The 15,147-nt window shown below is 38.7% G+C and overlaps 1 protein-coding gene across 1 annotated transcript in view; it reads right to left on the reverse strand.

The window, feature by feature from the left end:
• Positions 1-14,720, reverse strand: part of syndig1l (synapse differentiation inducing 1-like) — a 36,777-nt gene extending 22,057 nt beyond the window's left edge. Inside the window, exons 1-2 of the mRNA XM_036582691.1 lie at positions 14,243-14,720; positions 3,083-3,698 (exon numbers count right to left, since the gene is read on the reverse strand). Coding sequence (XP_036438584.1) covers positions 3,083-3,568 — 486 coding nt within the window. The 5' untranslated portion in view covers positions 3,569-3,698; positions 14,243-14,720. The remainder of the gene's footprint in view (positions 1-3,082; positions 3,699-14,242) is intronic.
• Between the last annotated feature and the right edge of the window lie 427 nt (positions 14,721-15,147).

Consider the following 15,147-nt stretch of genomic DNA (forward strand, 5'->3'; position numbering starts at 1 on the left):
AGAAACGATTTGTCGTTTTTATGGTTGGCTTTAAACATATGGTTTGCTTCACATAAACACAAACCTAAACCATGAACAAAGTGTAGAGTGAACAAAATGTAGAGCATTATCATTTCATATTACTAAAGTATTCCCATAGATCACTGAATGTGATAGTGTGGGCAAGAAAACCTTTCTGTTTTCACATTTTCTTCTTACCACAAATGTAGTCAATCAGCAGTCAAGCAGCATTCAAGATATTTTTGATGACATACTCTTATCTATAAAACTGAACAAAAGTGCAGCGTGTGGCTAAAAACAGTAGCAGCAGCCTGAATTGTGTCTACACTTTGGTCAATTTCTGTATTAGTGGTTCTCAACCCATTCCTCAGGGACCCCCAGATGGTCCGCATTTGCTCTGTCCCTATGTGTTGTGAGCTGGGTTGAAGCAAAAATCTGGACTCTCTGGGGGTCCCTGAGGACCGGTTTCAGAACCACTGCTGTAGGTAACAGTATGTCATGCAATATTAAAAACTACATAAGTAAGTTTGTTTGAGATTGCTTCACTGTTTTTGAGGGAAATAGTGATGATATGAATGTTATACATTAGGTTCTAATACTTTTTAGCTATGTTAGCCTTGTAGCTCTAAACGAATATGTCTTGGTTTATCGACTACATTTGGAGAAAGGGGGAAAATTGTGTACATTTGATTTTTTCACTGCTTGAAAATCCCATTACCTGCTGCATAATGACCGGATGCTCTAACATGAGGCCTAGAAGCAGCATTTCCCTGGGGTAGAGTATACCAGATTTGCTTAGTTGTATTATGAGCAATTTCTACTTTTCTTTGCTATCTACACAGCAATGCGGTTATGATATTTCATGTGGCAGAGCTTCATAAAACTTTGACCAGACAAAGTGCTGCAGTATGCCATGTATTCCTAACCTCGCATATATCTTGAGGGAAGTGCATACTGTGCACACTGGTGAGGTCAGGAGGGCCCACGCAGGGTGAGTGGCTTTAAAATGATGAGATGAATGCAGTGAGATGCTGCTTAGGCTGCACCACCTAAAAGCAAAGCTCCTCAAGAACTAACACTGTGTCTGCCTGGAACAAAGACGCTGACACCACATCAAGTGATGTCTCGCACCTTCAACTATAAATAAAGACCCAGCATCCTCATTAGACCCTCTTATCTACTGAGATCCAGCATGTCATCACCTGATCATACACTAGAGTTGATTGTGTTATCTCATCAAGTTAATTATGTAATTTCATACTGAGAACTAGGTTAGCGAGCAACCCTTTTTTCCATTTTCACCGAAGGCATTGTACTTTGTTTCTGTATGTAAATGTTTTAACATCTTAAAATATTCAGCTGATCTCCAGCAATCTTTAAAACATTCCACTGCATATCAATTTGAGAGTCGTTAATAATACAGACAGTAAAGGCTGAATATTAATTTACACATCTGTCACAAATTGGTGAACATAATGTTTTTAGTTCAGTTACATTTCCACGAGGAAAATGAAGTGTTCGAATGAACCTGCATCTAAAGCATCTGTTCGTTTGAGCAGCCTTGCAGACTCATTAAAGTGTAGGCTCTAGTAAGTCAAAACTAATGCTACCCATGAGACTTCAGCTAGAGCTATTTAAAGCCAGCTGTCAGGAACTCTGAAGAGCTGCTCACCATTTTTATTAATCAAGCCCATCCAGGTCCAGGTGAAAAGATATGCACTATTTCTGTTACTCGGTTTATATCCCTTTATCAGTGGTGAAGTTCTGACCACAGGACTCAGACTAGCCCAGCAGTGACACTGAAGCAAACCCCAGAAACACTACTGTTCCCAATATGCTCATAACAGCACAACACTACCATGTCAGTCCCACTGCAATGTACAGAATGGTTCATCACCCAAATAATATTGGTGGTCACTTTCCATTGATGGATAAAGAGGGTCAGTATGCTGTTGGTCAGAATGCACTGTTGGGGGTAACATGGTACAAAGTAACATATTACAGTAATATGAATACCTTTCCCACTAACAAAGTAGTGTAATGCATTATATTTTAAATGCTTGTAATCACATTACAGTTACTGACTTCATAAAAATGACTTGTGTTACTTGTATGTCTCTAAAGCCCCTATTTGAGCTGGATTAGTTTTACCAGAGAAAGTCTAGTAATGTAATTACCATTTGACTGGCTGACTTTAACAGGATAAAGGATCAGAATTTGCTATTACATTAATGTAAAGGTGATTCAAACAGCGCTGCTATTACTGAAGGTGCTCCAATTGGTGATACTTTATTTTGAGTGGTCCTTTTTACATGAAACAAACACTCAACAGACTCTCAGTAACATGTCAAAAACATATGAGAGTTGGAATTAGGTTTCGGTTTGAGGTTAACACTAGGGTTAGGATGAGGGCCAGGGTTAGGGTTTGGGTTAAGGTTAAGTTTAGGGTTAGGATGAGGGCGAGGGTTAGGGTTAGGTTATGGGTAAGGTTGGGTAAGATTAGGTATTGGGTAACGGAAGTAACATATTAACAATACATCCATTTAATGTAAGTAATGTATCAACAGAACATCTACAAGATATTTACTTTAGTGTATTCAGATGCTTCACTACTGCTACTTCATATGTTACTGATAATCTGTTAAGAGGTTACCAATCATCTACAAAGGACTACTCCAAATAAAGTGTTACCCTCCAATTTTCTGACTCACAGAGGTAATTCTCTCCATGATTGTTACTTGGCAAACTTTTAAAAACATTGAACATAGCAGATTCATACTGGATCACTCAAGTTAAGTACCTCCCCAGGTAAAACAAATCCAGGTCAAATAGGGTTTAAAAGAGCAATATTAATTGAGTGAAATGTATTTAAAACATAAATTTCCTCTATATAGATTATCTGTGCCTGTCTTTGTATGTAATTATACATGCATGTATGCCACCTGCAGGAAAGTAAATTTCCAGGAGGAGGGTTGGTGACTAATTCTTGGAGTGGAGTAGGTGATTTTATTTATTTTAGAAAACTAACACAAATTATATTTGTACACCTGATATGTATATGTACACCTAAGCGCAGCCTCACCTCATACTCCACATATTCTTCCTCCTCCACCTCGTAGGACACCGTCTGGATCTTCACCTCGTTTTCATCCAGCAGCTTAGCCTGTGGATCTTCAGTACTGGGAGTATCCACAGCTGCTTCTTTATCTTTCTTTTCTGTGAAGGTGGTCTCGCAGCACTCACTTTTGTAATCCTTGCCCTTGATGGTGACGTCGTCCTTGTAGAGGATGAAGTTGGGCTTGTAGAAAGCCTCTACTGCCAGGTGCAGTGAAGTGGCATCCAGAAGCTGGGCTTTGGCCTTGCCGTTTCCTGGCGTGACCCCAACTTCGCCTCCGCCTCCCCCAACCCCTCCCACACTCCCACCTCCACCACTCGTCACAAAGTAGTTGATGATGTTCTCCTGGTACTGGTTACTGGGGAAATCACTCCTGTAGCCGTAGTCTGCCTTGACTACATGTTTGCTGTTCTTGTCCAAGAGAGGATTCTGCAGCTCACTTAGGCTTTCCATTGTACGGTGTCAAAAAGGAAGTGACTTTCTGCTGTTTAAAGCTGGGTGGGAGGTCCAGGGAAGAGGGCAGGAGCAACGACCTTGGCTGGACTGATGTGACAAGTGCTAATGGTGTTCAACAGGCCGTGAGCTGAAGGAAGAGAAAGGGAAGACAGAGATGAGAGAGAGCAGAGAGGGAGAAATGGGTTATTGAACACATGCAGCGAGAAGTTTAATAAGACTTGGCTGCCAGGACAGCTGAGGGAGCAGAGGCAGCCATGCAACTAACATACTGCTATCTATAGTGCACTGCTTTGCTTAGAGGATGAGAAACTTTATAGAAATAATTATTGCATATTGAGCAAAGAAAAAAGATTGCATCATTTATTTGTGAGGGCCTTAAGGTGGTAATACAAAAAGCAATTTGCAGTTCTACACTGATTCATGCAGCACTACATCCCTCCACCAGTGGCTCTGCACCACACTTCAACTGTCAAGTATACTGTGATTATCCTGAAGATTTCAATTAACTTAGGTCTGTCGCCCCTAGAAAATCCTGATAACCCCCATCAGTATTTGTGTGAAATGCAGACATTTTAATTAAACTCCAGAGTTAGCCTTGCAAATTTTCATCCAACAGAAGCCTGAGGATGGACCTTGAAGGCCTGTTTAACTTTGCACAGTTTATTCACTATTCTCCACTTACCCCAGATGTAGTCGATCAGCCAAGACATGTTTGGTGTCTAAATTTTGCTTCTTTAGTTTAGTGCTGGAGCTACGTTGCTTGGTTGAGGCTAACTTTGCTAACAAACACTAGAAGTCAATATTCACCCAAAGCTTTTCTGTAAATACATCTCCATGGCTTCTCTCAACCCCTCCCTTTAACCTGACACTACTGCATCTGATTTGGCCAGTCAAGGACTTCTGCAAGGAAGCAGATTCTACAGTGGTGTCAGAATTCAGCACAACACCTGTTATCTAAAGTGACTGCCACCAGTGTTCAGCTACACCACTGGTCACCAGCCCTGGTCCTGGAGATCTATTTTCGTTCCAACCTACATCTAACATGATGCCCCTCCCTTTAACCTGACACTATTGAATCTGATTCAGCCAATCAAGGACTTCTGAAGAAGTTAACTCACTGGAGTTGGAGTGGCAGATTGTGGGTGGGACTATACTCTGCAGGGAATTAGATCTCCAGGAGCAGGGTTGGTGACCACTGAGCTACACAGTGAAGTTTTTTTCATTTTTATGACTCAAAGTAAGTCAAATTTCGTACTAAAACACGAGTCTGTGTGACATTAATGAAGAGCTGGATGTGGTTTGAGCTGGTTAAGAGAAGTTTTGGGGATGTGTTTGTAGAAATGATTCGAGTGACTTGACTTCTAGTGTTTATTACTATTAGTCTAATAACTCCACCACTAAAACTAAAGATGCAGAATTTGGGCTATAGCATGTCTTGGCTGATCAAATACATCTGGGGTAAGTGTAAAAGGGTGAAAACCGAATCATTCCTTTAATTCTCAAAATTCATTAAGTAGGCTGTTGAGCTTCTTACTGATGTTTAATTGAACTCATGGATGCTGATTTTAGGGATGCTGTAGCGTTCCTTACTGATGATCTTTAATTGAATTCATGGACGCTGATTTTTGCATTTTTAAACCTAAATCCGCGTCGCTCTACTGAATTGGAAAGGCCAAAACCAGCACGCATCTGCCGTGGCTGGTGGGCACCCTCCTACCTTGCCCTCATTAATCTGTGATTAAAATAGCAGCACAATCATACAAAAAGCAGATTATTTTTATGGCCTCTGGTGTAATTTGAGCTGATGATTCACTATATTATTCAAAAGTGGTTGAAATAACAGGGTTGTGAAATGTAGCTTCTCTGTAATAAGATGCTGATTTAAATGGCATTTTATCCAAAGTATTTGAATTGCTGCAGTCCACAGACTATATCACAATACTGGCGTGCTGCTCTCCAGCTGAATAATGCGAAGCTTGGTTTAGCACCAGACAGGCAGTTGCGAAGCAGATTGATGAGGTTTGAGCTGAACTCTCACCTCCTGACTTCCTCTGAACATGACTCATAGCTCTGTGAATCGAACTGACGATCTCCTCCTCGGTTCTCCTCTTTCTCTTCACTGCACCGAATCCTGTACAGTATTGACCTGAATTCTCTATTTAACATCTGCTGCAGATCCATCATTCGCTTCCATTTGTTCCCTCCTCCAACCCGGCTGTCGTTCCAGCACCTTCCCATGAATAAAACAAAAGCTTTTTTTTTTTTAGATGGGACATTTGCCATTTAGTGGTGAATGCTGATCTTCTTTGTGGTCCCCAGTGCATTTGTTTGCTACTGTCTTGGCAGGCAAAAGACATTAACCTCAGCATAAAGATGAGTGAGTAGGGTTTTAAGTTGTTTTAAAGTTGCCTTCTGCTAAACTTACAATGTCAAATGTCTAATAGTTCTTCCTTGTCTTTGTATAATAATAATAATAATAATAATAATAATAATAATAATTCAATTGTGAATATAATAACTGAGCAATGTAACCTTGTGGAGTAAACTGTAGTATAGTTAATAGGGATGCACAATGATATTGGAATTATTTTGGTATTAGAGCTCAGTGATCTGAAGAAAATATCTAATTGCAATTTTTCTCTTCATATATATTTTCTCTTTACATATTGTGGCTGTGGTGACATTGTGATTATTTTCTATACCACTAGACCTGTTTTTTGGGCCAAGAAGACCAGATTATCCTTTCGCTGGCTTATGGCTGGAATGATACCAGTTAATATCAGTTAGTTGTGGGCGTGTTGTGTGTTTGTTTGATTTTGATAGTAGGCCTGTCACGATCATTAAATGTCAGCTGACAATCAACTGCTTTATATATAATTGCAATTAACAACTGAATTTTTTTGTTAATTTTATGCAGCTATTAATGTACAAGCCTAAGTGGGCAAACTGGCTGATTAGCAAATCTTACATTCTAACTGTCGATACTAGTCGATAGTAGCTCCCAAATAATGATGGAAACAGCTGGAGCACAAATAAACAAACATTACTTACTCCTGCCCTATAAAGATGTTAATGACAAACATCAAATGGACAGTTATTACTCACTGCTGCCCTCTAATGGTGTTCTAGCGACAGCCATTCTTTGTTGTTTTTGTAAGACCCATGATGCATTCAATAAATGTCATTGCTACTTTTTACATTTGCAGTTATTTGCCTCAGCCAAATGCACAAAAATGCAATTCATACTCCATTTGTAATAATGTAAACATTTGCAGTCAACTGATTGGTCAAACTCAACTACAGGCAGTTTACAGTTTAGCATGTTGTTGATAATCAGGCCTATAATTAAAACTGTAGCTTCTGTGATTTGAAAATTTCACTCTTATTATTGTTAAAAAAAATCACCAGAGTGATGTTTAGATTTGACTGATATTTCATTGATACTAAATATGTATCTAATAAATATTAAATTGTATTTATATTTGTATATACATTATAATAGTTAGGTGGTCATGTATAGACTTATCATTTAATTTACAGGCATTACATGTAATATTAGCATGGTATTTAGAGTAAATAGGCCTGGTGGATCAGATTTGATCATGTTTTCAGGCAAATAGACTTTATATTTATGCTATTTATAAAGTGTTATTTTATTTTATATGTATCAGCTTTTGCAGATATGTACATGGAAAATATTACGTATATATGCTTTGGTCCACAATTCCTGTATCAGCGCATCCCTAAAGCCACAACCCATTTCAGAGCTGTAAAAAAACGTTTTAAGCATTCTAATGGTTCTCAGTTATGCTTCTATATATAACCCTTGCCTTTCCTAAAGAACCCATGAAGAACCCCTGTTTTTAAGAGTCAACACAAAGCCAAAATCTGTTACCGCATTGCTGCAGAGCACTGCTAAGCTGTTTGTTTCTCTGAAGATTTGCTGCCTAACCTCCTTGTGTGCCCGAACAAGAGCAAAATAAATGTTCAATTGGCATTGTCGGATTTAATCATATGCCTTGTTAGTCCTCTTACGGTTATTTTTAGGATATTTTAGCTGCTGCTGAGCGTGTTTGCATTTGGCACTGTCACTTCATATACTGCGCAACTATCTCACTAGGAAATGAAGCCACATTGGGAAAAAAACGTCACATTTGTGTTGTGCCAACATTCCCTGTATTATGCAGGTCACAGCAGACCTCATTTCCATTTTCAACACATTCCGTTAGTAATCTGCACCATAAAGACTGCACAGATCCATGCGTCATTGGCAGCTTGAAGCTTGCTCTTTTTAACAAAACCTTGCTTGTCACAAAGACGCACATGAGCCTGAGCACGAGTACGACTGAAACTAAGAAAAGCAACATATCTGTGGTGCATTTTTCCCCCCAGAGTTAACTCACTGTAAGGGCTTCAGCTGCATCTACATCTACTGAAAAGCAAACATAAAGGTGCATTTGTGTTTGTTCTTATACAACTGTTTCATGCTGTAGTAGGGTTTGAGCAAAGCTTTAACTCCAGATGATGAAAATATGTCAAGGATAGCTAGCGGTTGTCCCAGAGTGTTGTTTGACATTTCGCACAAATCTGTAATATTAGTGAAAAATGCATGTCCCATATAGAATGCTGGTACTCAGTCAGCAGTGGCAGTCAAGCCTCAACAGGCTTTTTTCCAAGACTTGAAAGTGCACGGATGCAAAAAGGGTGTTGGTTACATCCAGATGGTATAGCTGAAGGGGCGGAACCATCTGGAGATTGAGAGTGTAGCAGGCATACCATCAACATACCAACCATGGCCTGGTTTCCAAAAAGATTACAAACACAGACCATCGCCAGAAGGTAAAGCATGGACCACTCTGAACAAGGGGTGGGCAATATGATAGTGTTATTGTTATTGTGATTATGTCATAATATGCTACTCTAAATGTATCATGATTATCAGTGAAAATCTGAACAACTGAATTTGTCTTAAATACAGGCCATTCATAGTGAGCCTATAAACAAAAACAACCTGTGTATAGCATCTGCATAGTAACAAGTAGCTGATTGAATGGCAGCCCATTATATTGTTTATTATATTTTATATATGTTTTAACAATTTTTTGATTTGACTGTTCCTTCTACTACTGATTGACTGATTGATTGATTTAACAGAAATAAACATCACACTGATTGATAACGATATGATGACAATAGTAGATAGTTCATCCCCTTGGGATAATAAGGTTCTATCTTCAAACTCAAACTCTAACTTTTTTCTATACGGTTTTATTTGTGAACACTATTTGTCACCTCACTGCTGAGTGACTGTGGGAAAAAAGTTTATAAAACTTTGTTAAACATGGAAACATGTTGCTGAAACTCTGCTTTTCTTCTTTACAAAAGTCTTATTGTCTTAAATTTTATAAATATTAAGATTTAAAGGTAATTAAATAATATATGTTTGAATTAATGGGGTCTTAATTACAACACAAATATTCATTTCATTCATGCATCCGTCTTTTCTTTTTCTTCTTTCTCCCAAAATTAGACATTTTGGTGCATTTGAGTCAACATTTCTGATGTAAAACAAAACCTCCTACTGCATTTATACTGACCTGCTACACTTACTTGTCCTACTAGGACAGGTCATTAGAGTAGCTGGTTGCTATCTAAACTAAAGGGAACTTAAACTAATCGTTACTACCTAAAACTGACCTCTGCACTGGACAACATATTTAGCACTGACCTTTATACTTGATCTGCAATGCTTTTTTGAACAAGAAAAAAATGTTACAAAAATGTCAGAGAAAGCATTAAATTCAACTTTCTGATAACATAAACACTCTGTTTTTGTTTCAAAATAAATTATGAGTAAATTATTTGTGTTGCTTAAAAACGTTGCTTCTATTATGTTTTGCCAGATAGAACATTATAATTCCAAGCAGAAAGTGAGTTCTTAAGATTAGAAAGTTCTACCTGCATTTATTCACTTCCAAAAAAACGAATTTACAAATTTGCAAAGATTTTGCTATTGTACATTTAGAATAAATTTAGGGTGTCTGTCATTTTCATGTATGACACAGTCTTGTTTCCACATATCAGTTTTGCTATTTGGAATGGAAAATCTTTGAAGCTTAGTATCACAAAACAGCTCGGAATGCAGACAGAACCTTATAATTCCAAGGGGATGAATTCACTTACATCTTTGAAGACACATCCTTCACCAAGTTTTGAGTTCTTAAAATGCTTGCAAATATCTCATTCATCCGCCATTACAAAATATTCTTCTGCACATTTTGTACAGTTATATATTTCCACCAGAAAGGTCTCCAAATACACAACCTTACTCAGCGCAGCTTTAAGCAATTGTCTGTGATACTGCGATGATGCCGATATCATGCCTTTTGTCATATGTAGCACTACTGTTTTGCTGGTGCATTTTTTTCTATACATCTAATTCACAAACTTCAGAAAAGGTCAACATCGTGATACATATCATGTACAATGAAAACTAAGTAATGTGATGTTATATATATTGGCTATGTTGCCAACTCTTTCTCTAAATTCTCTTTGAGATTAACTCAGTCTTTTTGTGCTTTCGCAAAGCCTGATGCAGTTAGATCAGTGGCTTATTTGCCTTACATTGAATAATGCCATGTTTTGTGAATAATGGCATATATTTTGAAATATTGCCATGCATGTACGAAATGAAGAAAGGGTGTAGCTGCTGAATGAGGAAACTGTCCCTGCTGAGATATTATACTCACTCTGATGTGTATAGAGGTTTGAAGCCAACTGCTACTGACTATTGCACAATAGTAGGTCCTTGAAATTGCTTTGAAATACCAAATTACTGACATTTGAAAGTGGTATTTTAGAGCCATTATTGTTTTTTTTTCCTTTTAGAACAGTGATTACATGTTTGTTTGGGGGTGAATATGAAAAGCTTATCAAATAAATGGCAGCCAAATTACATCAAGGCTACGATAAAAATGTTGATTAAATGATTGTCTTGTGCCTGTGCATGTTTTTGCATACAGAGCTACTGTACATGCCTACAGTATAAGTGTGCTGATGTATCACATCAAGTTATTTATATCAAAGTTAGCTTCATATAATGCAATTTCTGTTGAAGGCCAGGCTGATTTGATAAACCACTGTACTGGCCTTGAGTCACTCGCACAATTTCACTGCGTCAGTATGCTGTCAATCAAACCCTGGCTCTTGACCCCAGGACAAAAAAAAAGGAAAAAGAAAGAAAAAAACAGGTCAAATACAAACATCATCATAGACATGCAGCTAAGGATGCAGCAGAATGTAAATGTGTCTTAACTGCCACTCTTCTTTAGCACTGCTGGCGTAAACAGACTTCGATGCACTGAAGGCCATTATTCATGTGTAAATCACATGGTAGGCATGTGCTGATATGCAGTAATAAGGTATTCCACCATATTCGACACACATGGTATTGTTATCATAGAGAGTTTGAAATACCCTCACAGCATTGTAGTCACCAGAGATTTTTAGCTACACGTAGCAGCTCTATTTTCACAAGCTTACACTACACTCTCGCACTCTGTTCACTTGCTCTGTGCAGGATCTCATGAATGTATATGGGTCATTCTAGGCAAACAGAGTATGTATGTATGTTGATACATAATTCAAGAGTAAAGTGTCTGTTATGCTGAGCAACATCAGTAAAGCTGTAACACCACTGACACAAAACAATGTTGTAGCATTTAGCATGCTGTTCTGAACTCATGACAAAAAATCACTGAAATAAAAATTTCATTATTTTCAACCATTATTTTACTGTTTAATTCTTTTTAATGTTGAAATAGTAAGCTAGCCAGCAAAGCTTTGGCCAAGCTAACTTAACACTAACTTAAAGGGCCTACATCATGGAAAACCAATTTATATATATATATATATATATATATAATATATTATTAAATATATATTTTATATATATATATATATTTTTTGTATTTAAGTACTACTAGGGGGCTAGACACCTAGGATTTTCACTCCCCTTCGCACCTGTGTTAATGTGATGTTACAATAAATGTGATTTGATTTCACATTTTTGATTGTCATATAGCCGTCTATTCAACCTATAGCAGGTTGGCCCGACCACCCAAGGTGTTTTTCAGTCCAGTCTGCTTTTTGAATGAGGCACAATATAGGCCGGCCAATCAGAACAGAGATCATTTGCATACACCAGTCTTAAATGCACAGTAACAAATACAGCCTTTTTTAATTCTAAGGTCTAAAGAGAGGTTGGATATGGTCATGAGCAAATGAATTACGACTGTTTTTGGTACATGAATCCACACAAATGTGATAAGTAGACCTCAAAGTGAGTCATCTTGATATTAGTATCAAAGTACATTACTTTTATAATGTAGACGTTTCATTTTGACACCTCTTTATTGCATAGTAAATAACAAATAAGAGAGTCTTACAAGTTGTGAAATTTAAGCTTACAGTACTTTGGATTTGGAAGCAGGACAGATCGGCTGGCACTGTGTTATGATGTAAACTGCAAGTGATATAGAAAAAAAAAACTATGTGTGAGAAACAGCAGCACTATGCGATTTATGAATGCAACAGAACTGTGCCTGCCCTTCAGGGGTAGTTTTACGTTTTACACAGGTTTTGCACAGTGGCATTTTAAGCATTTAGAGCCCCCAGAAAGTGCACTGTTGATTTTCAGAGAAAGGGGCAAGGGTTTTAGCGTAATGATTATTTGCAGATATAATGAGTCCATGTTCAAACTCTTACATTCTTAATCTGTTCTTGAGTCCTCAAGCCAAAAGTATAGGACATAATCATTGACTGTCTTTTTTATTCTTATTCTTGTTGCAGCATTTCAAAAAGACAGATGACACAATAACACATGAGGACATATGAAGACAGTAATATTCTGCCTCTTCTACTCTACCTTTGCGTGATTCTGAGCAGCTCAGCAAGATCCACCATAGGTTTTAAACTTTTCAACCAATCTGTCTTATCATACAGCATCTTCCCATCATGGCAGCATTGCATCTAGAGACGTTTTTGATGTTGAAAACAGTTACGTGGGAAATCTCAGCTTCAGTTGCTGAATAATTTAGAAAGAGCCTGTCGATAGCCCTCCTCTATCTCTTCCACTGCGAGAGACGCTCGAGCAGGAGAGTGGCAAGACATGCTTTCATTGCTCATTGATTATGGCACTTCGTTAGCGGCGCTGAGGGGCAACCAAATTCCCTCGGCTTTGTCTTAGTCAGTTAAGCCTTACGAGGCAATGCCCTGCAGAATTCTAATGGGAGAAAGCTTGAATTGTCCTAACAGGCTTAATGTCTAGAGGAAAAAGGCTAATGGAAATCTTTTATGGAGCGTTCTTCTATCACCCTGAGAGCAAATCCCACAGGCTGGAGTTGGTGGGGGATATGAGGCAAAAACATCAACAAAATGTTTAGGTTCTTTGATCAGTATGGACTCCAGGGTTCTTGGTGCTTATATATTCACTGAGGGGTATAATCCTAACCTCTGGTCATGTAGCCTGACCTTAAGATGCATCTCAAATCCTCAGGTTGATGGTAAAGACCAGAGAGATGTTTGAGAGAAAGTTTTGCTTCTGCCAACTTTTTGATGATGTTATCACTGGATAACAGGAAATAAGGTAGAATATCTTCTCTCTCTCTCTCTCCTCTCTCTCTCTAGACTGACACACACAGAGCAGACTGTCCTGATCTTCATGTCCTACAGAACAAATTGTAAATTCATTTCAAATGCACCTACGGTTCGCATTGGATTGAAAAACATATATTTGTAATTGTGTGCCTGCAGCCTATAAAGGAACATTAATATCTTGTGAATATGTTAAGAGCAGGTTTTCACCAAGCACAGCAAGCAAGCCCACACAAATAATGTGACAGACTGTTTGACTCCTTACTGCAATTCCTGAAAGACCTCACTCACTTGACCTATAGCCTTTCACAACACAAACCGGCTTGCAAGGAGGATCTTTGTGAATAATCCTGTGGGCTTTCAGAGTTTTGCCACTGTAAATAAATTTAGAAAGGCTACAGCGTGGGTGTGGTGTGGATTACTGTCTAGGGTTCAGGGGAGTTACATACAGTATATTGGCTGTATGCTGTATACTAAATACCCTACATATACAGAATATCATGTATATCTTACAGAGTAAGATATATAGTATGCTATATATCATATATTGTATAGATTGTACCCTATATACTGTATACTCCATGTCATGTTCTACATGTACTGTGCATACAGAATATACCCTATATATGGATTCTATACTTTACTGTATACACCAAATATATATATATATATATATATATATATATATATATATATATATTAGTTGTATATTGTATATACCAATACAGTGTAAGAGTATAGTGAGACTCTATATGCACTACATATAGGGATATAGAATATAGGGTATACAATACACAATTGACATTTAAACCAAACGTCTTCATATATCCGTTATCTTGCTGCCCACATTGTTTTCAGTGTATTTATAGCCCACGCTTGCCAACACACACTAAGCACCAGCTTCTTTCACTGTATACATTTCGGCACGCAAACCAAAGCAGTGATTACACTACAGACTGGAGCCACTCTGAACCAACAGATGCCGAGAGAGAAAAGCCCGAAGTGAGAGTGCCTTACCTTACCTCTGGACTCTGATAATCCCAGCGTGCCTGACTGACGGGATGCAGGAATCCGCCAAATTCACTGACCATTGCTGCTTGGTGGAAAACAGTCATCTCCTTCCCAGTAAAACGTCAGGAACGACATCGAGTCCCGTAATGCATGAATGAGGATGCAGCTTTCTGCAGTGCTGAGTTACAGGCGCCTCTGCTGTCTGTTACGGATTTCACCCATATTCAGGAGTTGATTTAAAAGCCCACAGTCAGATAAGGCTGCCAAACTGGACCTGCGCGCTCGGAGCTCTGTGACAGCTCGTCCTTCTCCACGCACTTTGGGCTAGTTTTCAGTCTGAGGGAAAAGGCGCAGGTACAGAAAAATAATAATACAGAAGAGCTGAAGAGTAGCACAACTGAAGCGATCCAGTCCGCGGGCTGTGGAGCTGCCCTCCTCTTCACATGTGAGCCATTTTCAGTAACTTTCTTAGCCTGGCTTTCTCGCTGCTGGTCAGCTTTCCCGATTCAGGCGAAAGTCGAGCTCCGCGTTTTTCCCCACCTGTATTCCGGAAAGCTACGCCCCCTGTATTAGGATTGGCTAATGCTCACAAACAGTCCGCCTGCATGCATGTGTGTAGGAACTACTAGCCAGTCCTAGGGCAGGAGGCGGGATCCTCATATAGCCAGTCCTCGAGCAAGAGGGGCAGCGTGTAAGTTCAGCGTGCCGGAAAACAGGTGGGAAAGAAATTAGCGCCACTGACAGCATCCAGCAAGTGTGTCATGATGTCGGTTAAATCGCAGACTTACAGAATAATATTTGTTATTACCTAAAAGTATGTTACGTTAGGCTACTCTGATAAAAAAAGTAATGTCCACGTTTAATACATGTGGGTTGAACATAATACGGCCACTCCCCTCAGTGGGCGGAGC

The sequence above is a fragment of the Colossoma macropomum genome, unplaced genomic scaffold (assembly GCF_904425465.1).
Source record: "Colossoma macropomum unplaced genomic scaffold, Colossoma_macropomum, whole genome shotgun sequence".
Lineage (NCBI taxonomy): Eukaryota > Metazoa > Chordata > Actinopteri > Characiformes > Serrasalmidae > Colossoma > Colossoma macropomum.